The 6,368-nt window shown below is 61.4% G+C and overlaps 1 protein-coding gene across 2 annotated transcripts in view; it reads right to left on the minus strand.

Annotated features, from left to right (window-relative positions):
* The window catches only part of uggt1 (UDP-glucose glycoprotein glucosyltransferase 1), a 148,131-nt gene extending 142,730 nt beyond the window's left edge, over window positions 1-5,401 (minus strand). For both annotated transcript variants that reach the window (XM_041213097.1, XM_041213089.1), the window contains exon 1: window positions 5,347-5,401. In XM_041213097.1, the coding sequence (XP_041069031.1) occupies window positions 5,347-5,374 (28 nt within the window). In that variant the 5' untranslated portion in view covers window positions 5,375-5,401. The remainder of the gene's footprint in view (window positions 1-5,346) is intronic.
* Between the last annotated feature and the right edge of the window lie 967 nt (window positions 5,402-6,368).

A 6,368-nucleotide genomic window follows, 5' to 3' on the forward strand; every position in this document is an offset into this window, starting at 1 on the left:
ATATCACAAAGACATACATCACACCTCATAAAATAGTGGTAGTACCTGCTGACTGCACAGCAATTGGATTGTGGAGAGGCAACAAATATGAGCATGTGCTCAAACACCTGGGCTTCAAGGAAATGCCTTGCAACAACTGGTCTCTAAATATCGTCATCTACCATACCACAGATCTAAATTCAGCATATATGATTATCAATATGTGCATTCGTTTTCTTAATATAACCTGTTCTGTAACTATGTTGCAATGGCTTTGGGCCATAATTTGCTGCAGCATGGCATCTGCTGTTAGTGAGACTTGGTCTTTTTAAGACCTGCCTTTGGGCATTTATGTTTTGATTTTTTTTTTGCATGGCAAGTTGCTGAAAGTACAAGTTGATATTGCTGCAGTAAATGAAGCTGGGCATCCAGTGAAGAGAAATGTGTACCTCAACCAATCATATTAAAGGACTGAGAAATTAACAGTGTAAGTACTGAGGTGGAAGTGTGAATAATAGTAGGTGAGTTCAATGTAAAATCAAATACAGAAAGAGAAAGGAAAGAAGAAAAAGAAAATTGTATTGAAAGGGACAATTGGGTTGAGAAAGAGAAACAGAAAGTAAAAGTAAAATTTCCACAATTAATACCTGAAGCAGGAAAAGATCGAGATGTATTCTTCGTGAAAAGAAGATAATTTCCACATTGTAATTGTTCATTTTCAGTGCCAGGGATTAGCAGCAATTAACACTTATCACATCATTAAAAGGGTACTTTCACTTGCAACAAGGCCTACATTCAGTGGTGTGGTTAGCTAGTAGCTACAGTAAATACATCAACTGCTCATCATTCAGTGAATTTTAAGGGTGAGAGACAGCAAGATGCAGTTTTCATGAAGCTAACGCAGAACAGCACTACTTGGACAGCAATTTTTCAATAACTGCGTCTCGCTATAAATCTGTCCTTCGCTTGAAGTTGCTACAGCATCTATGCATGAACAACAGAAGGCACCATTAACCTCAACATTATTTTGACTTCTGGCCCTGCGTGATTTGGTACCAGTTTGAAAATTGCATGGCGTTCAAGCACCAGTTGCACAGTGCTCCGGGTGCCTGTGCCACAGTGGTTGCACGGTGCTCCGGGCGCCCATGCCACAGTGGTTGCACGGTGCTCCGGGCGCCCGAGCCACAGTGGTTGCAGTGAGCTCCGGGCGCCCGGGCCACAGTGGTTGCAGTGAGCTCCGGGCGCCCGGGCCACAGTGGTTGCACGGTGCTCCGGGCGCCCGGGCCACAGTGGTTGCACGGTGCTCCGGGCGCCCGGGCCACAGTGGTTGCACGGTGCTCCGGGCGCCCGGGCCACAGTGGTTGCACGGTGCTCCGGGCGCCCGGGCCACAGTGGTTGCACGGTGCTCCGGGCGCCCGGGCCACAGTGGTTGCACGGTGCTCCGGGCGCCTGGGCCACAGTGGTTGCACGGTGCTCCGGGCACCCGGGCCACAGTGGTTGCACAGTGCTCCGGGCGCCCGGGCCACAGTGGTTGCAGTGAGCTCCGGGCGCCCGGGCCACAGTGGTTGCAGTGAGCTCCGGGCGCCCGGGCCACAGTGGTTGCAGTGAGCTCCGGGCGCCCCTGCTACAGTGGTTGCAGTGAGCTCCGGGCGCCCCTGCCACAGTGGTTGCAGTGAGCTCCGGGCGCCCCTGCCACAGTGGTTGCACGGTGCTCCAGGCGCCCCTCCCACAGTGGTTGCACGGTGCGCCGGGCGCCCCGCCACAGTGGTTGCACGGTGCTCCGGGCGCACGTGACACAGTGGTTGCACGGTGCTCCGGGCGCCCCTGCCACAGTGGTTGCACGGTGCTCCGGGCGCCCGTGCCACAGTGGTTGCACGGTGCTCCGGGCGCCCGTGCCACAGTGGTTGCACGGTGCTCCGGGCGCCCGTGCCACAGTGGTTGAACGGTGCTCCGGGCGCCCGGGCCACAGTGGTTGAACGGTGCTCCGGGCGCCCGGGCCACAGTGGTTGCACGGTGCTCCGGGCGCCCGGGCCACAGTGGTTGCACGGTGCTCCGGGCGCCCGGGCCACAGTGGTTGCACGGTGCTCCGGGCGCCCGGGCCACAGTGGTTGCACGGTGCTCCGGGCGCCCGGGCCACAGTGGTTGCACAGTGCTCCGGGCGCCCGGGCCACAGTGGTTGCACAGTGCTCCGGGCGCCCGGGCCACAGTGGTTGCAGTGAGCTCCGGGCGCCCGGGCCACAGTGGTTGCAGTGAGCTCCGGGCGCCCGGGCCACAGTGGTTGCAGTGAGCTCCGGGCGCCCGGGCCACAGTGGTTGCAGTGAGCTCCGGGCGCCCGGGCCACAGTGGTTGCAGTGAGCTCCGGGCGCCCCTACTACAGTGGTTGCAGTGAGCTCCGGGCGCCCCTGCCACAGTGGTTGCAGTGAGCTCCGGGCGCCCCTGCCACAGTGGTTGCACGGTGCTCCGGGCGCCCCTCCCACAGTGGTTGCACGGTGCGCCGGGCGCCCCTCCCACAGTGGTTGCACGGTGCTCCGGGCGCACGTGACACAGTGTTGCACGGTGCTCCGGGCGCCCCTGCACAGTGGTTGCACGGTGCTCCGGGCGCCCGTGCCACAGTGGTTGCACGGTGCTCCGGGCGCCCGTGCCACAGTGGTTGCACGGTGCTCCGGGCGCACGTGACACAGTGGTTGCACGGTGCTCCGGGCGCCCCTGCCACAGTGGTTGCACGGTGCTCCAGGCGCCCATGCCACAGTGGTTGCACGGTGCTCCGGGCGCCCGTGCCACAGTGGTTGCACGGTGCTCCGGGCGCCCGTGCCACAGTGGTTGAACGGTGCTCCGGGCGCCCGGGCCACAGTGGTTGAACGGTGCTCCGGGCGCCCGGGCCACAGTGGTTGAACGGTGCTCCGGGCGCCCGGGCCACAGTGGTTGAACGGTGCTCCGGGCGCCCGGGCCACAGTGGTTGAACGGTGCTCCGGGCGCCCGGGCCACAGTGGTTGAACGGTGCTCCGGGCGCCCGGGCCACAGTGGTTGCACGGTGCTCCGGGCGCCCGGGCCACCGTGGTTGCACGGTGCTCCGGGCGCCCGGGCCACCGTGGTTGCACGGTGCTCCGGGCGCCCGGGCCACCGTGGTTGCACGGTGCTCCGGGCGCCCGGGCCACCGTGGTTGCACGGTGCTCCGGGCGCCCGGGCCACCGTGGTTGCACGGTGCTCCGGGCGCCCGGGCCACCGTGGTTGCACGGTGCTCCGGGCGCCCGGGCCACAGTGGTTGCAGTGAGCTCCGGGCGCCCGGGCCACAGTGGTTGCAGTGAGCTCCGGGCGCCCGGGCCACAGTGGTTGCAGTGAGCTCCGGGCGCCCGGGCCACAGTGGTTGCAGTGAGCTCTGGGCACCCCTGCTACAGTGGTTGCAGTGAGCTCCGGGCGCCCCTGCCACAGTGGTTGCAGTGAGCTCCGGGCGCCCCTGCTACAGTGGTTGCAGTGAGCTCCGGGCGCCCCTGCCACAGTGGTTGCAGTGAGCTCCGGGCGCCCCTGCCACAGTGGTTGCACGGTGCTCCGGGCGCCCCTCCCACAGTGGTTGCACGGTGCGCCGGGCGCCCCTGCCATAGTGGTTGCACGGTGCTCCGGGCGCCCCTGCCACAGTGGTTGCACGGTGCTCCGGGCGCCCCTGCCACCGTGGTTGCACGGTGCTCCGGGCGCCCCTGCCACAGTGGTTGCACGGTGCTCCGGGCGCCCGTGCCACAGTGGTTGCACGGTGCTCCGGGCGCCCGTGCCACAGTGGTTGCACGGTGCTCCGGGCGCCCGTGCCACAGTGGTTGCACGGTGCTCCGGGCGCCCGGGCCACAGTGGTTGCACGGTGCTCCGGGCGCCCGGGCCACAGTGGTTGAACGGTGCTCCGGGCGCCCGGGCCACAGTGGTTGCACGGTGCTCCGGGCGCCCGGGCCACCGTGGTTGCACGGTGCTCCGGGCGCCCGGGCCACAGTGGTTGCAGTGAGCTCCGGGCGCCCGGGCCACAGTGGTTGCAGTGAGCTCCGGGCGCCCGGGCCACAGTGGTTGCAGTGAGCTCCGGGCACCCCTGCTACAGTGGTTGCAGTGAGCTCCGGGCGCCCCTGCCACAGTGGTTGCAGTGAGCTCCGGGCGCCCCTGCCACAGTGGTTGCAGTGAGCTCCGGGCGCCCCTGCCACAGTGGTTGCAGTGAGCTCCGGGCGCCCCTGCCACAGTGGTTGCAGTGAGCTCCGGGCGCCCCTGCCACAGTGGTTGCAGTGAGCTCCGGGCGCCCCTGCCACAGTGGTTGCAGTGAGCTCCGGGCGCCCCTGCCACAGTGGTTGCACGGTGCTCCGGGCGCCCCTGCCACAGTGGTTGCACGGTGCTCCGGGCGCCCCTGCCACAGTGGTTGCACGGTGCTCCGGGCGCCCCTGCCACAGTGGTTGCACGGTGCTCCGGGCGCCCCTGCCACAGTGGTTGCACGGTGCTCCGGGCGCACGTGCCACAGTGGTTGCACGGTGCTCCGGGCGCACGTGCCACAGTGGTTGCACGGTGCTCCGGGCGCCCCTGCCACAGTGGTTGCACGGTGCTCCGGGCGCCCCTGCCACAGTGGTTGCACGGTGCTCCGGGCGCCCCTGCCACAGTGGTTGCACGGTGCTCCGGGCGCCCCTGCCACAGTGGTTGCACGGTGCTCCGGGCGCACGTGCCACAGTGGTTGCACGGTGCTCCGGGCGCACGTGCCACAGTGGTTGCACGGTGCTCCGGGCGCCCCTGCCACAGTGGTTGCACGGTGCTCTGGGCGCCCGTGCCACAGTGGTTGCACAGTTCTCCGGGCGCACGTGCCACAGTAGTTGCACCGTGCTCCGGGTACCTATGCCAGTGACACAGTATTCCGGCTGCCAAGTTCTGCGGGCGCCAGTCCCGTGCTGACATTTGGAGCGGGAGCACTCAGCTTCACTCCTCCAATCAGAATCCGCCGCGCGACCAAATCTGGAATCTCCCCAGTGCGAGATCCGCCCTGCCTCGTGCCGATTGGTCAAAACGCAGCAGCACAAAGGCCAGCTCCTCCCTGATTGGGTGGCCACGCTATCAATCACTGCCCCAGGGTTCGGTTCATCCTCCCCTTCACCCCTCCCCCTCCCCTCCCCTCCCCTCCCTCCCCTCCCTCCATCTCGATAACAAGGGGGCAAATTCGACAACAGCGGGAGCGGCCGTCATCCGTTTAACGGTCGACAACCGACGGTTAACACAACTCAGAAAATGACAGCGGAACACACGAACAGCACAAGCAACCTCCCTCCCCTTCACAACCTAGCGACGGAGAATTAACCACCGCTCTCCCACCAGCAAGCAGTCGGACTCGGATTCCATCTCTCGGCGCCTTTTACCCACCGGAGCCGGCGAGCCAGAGCGCTGCCATCTTAGATCTCCACAGCAACCCAGTGAGGCCCCCGAGGGGTGGCCTGACCGAGTCCGGAATAAATAGGAACAATTACCTTTTTTTGTTAAAAGAAGTACGCAGTCTCCATAGCCTCCTCCTTCAATTCATTACAAATTATATCTTAAAACAAAAAGAAGATTAAAAGACCTTCGAATTTCAGGCAATTTAGGCGGCTAACTATCATTTTGAAGGACCCACCCTTCCTGGGCTCTGGTTCAGTGTGATGCCCCCTGCTGGCCTTTGGGCGGTACTGCACCGTTGGGGTGGGGGGGGGGTGGCATTTGGTGTTGCTGAGCCTCAGCCAGAACACATACTCTGTTCCCACTATTCATGTTTGAGCAATTGATGGTAAGAGGGTTGGGAGGTGTCAGGAAAGGGTACATTCAAAAGCAGTAAGAAACGAATGGCAAAGCTGCAGAGCAGAGTAGCTATATGCGTAAATATAAGCAGAGTGTGACAGGATAACACAGCTCATGCACTGTGGCCCAATGTGAAGCATTCATGACAAAATGGATCAAATTAACAGCACAGATTGAAATAAATATGGTTAATCTAAGAGCCATTATGGAGATGTGGTTGCAGAGTGACCAAGTTTGGCAACTAATTATTTTAGGATAGTTATCTTTTCAGAGGATCTAAATACAAAAGGTATAGGGTAACCTTGATAAGTCAGGATGATACAAAGACAGTAGAGAGAAAAGAGCTGAGCTCAGAAAAATTAAGATATCAAAACAGTTCCGATAGAACTAAGAAAAACAAGGGCCAGAAAACATTGTTGGGAGTAGCTCCAAGGCACCCTAGTGTTGGGCAGAATATAAATCAGCAAATTAGAAGCACGTGTACATAGGAATATAAGACGTAGGAGTAGGTCACTTGCCGTTCGAGACAGCTCTACCATTTGATAAGATCGTGGCTGATCTGGTTGTGGTCTCAACACCACTTTCCCATCTGCCCCCCCACAGATGTAACAAGG

This window comes from Carcharodon carcharias, chromosome 2, assembly GCF_017639515.1.
Source record: "Carcharodon carcharias isolate sCarCar2 chromosome 2, sCarCar2.pri, whole genome shotgun sequence".
In the NCBI taxonomy this organism is placed as follows: domain Eukaryota; kingdom Metazoa; phylum Chordata; class Chondrichthyes; order Lamniformes; family Lamnidae; genus Carcharodon; species Carcharodon carcharias.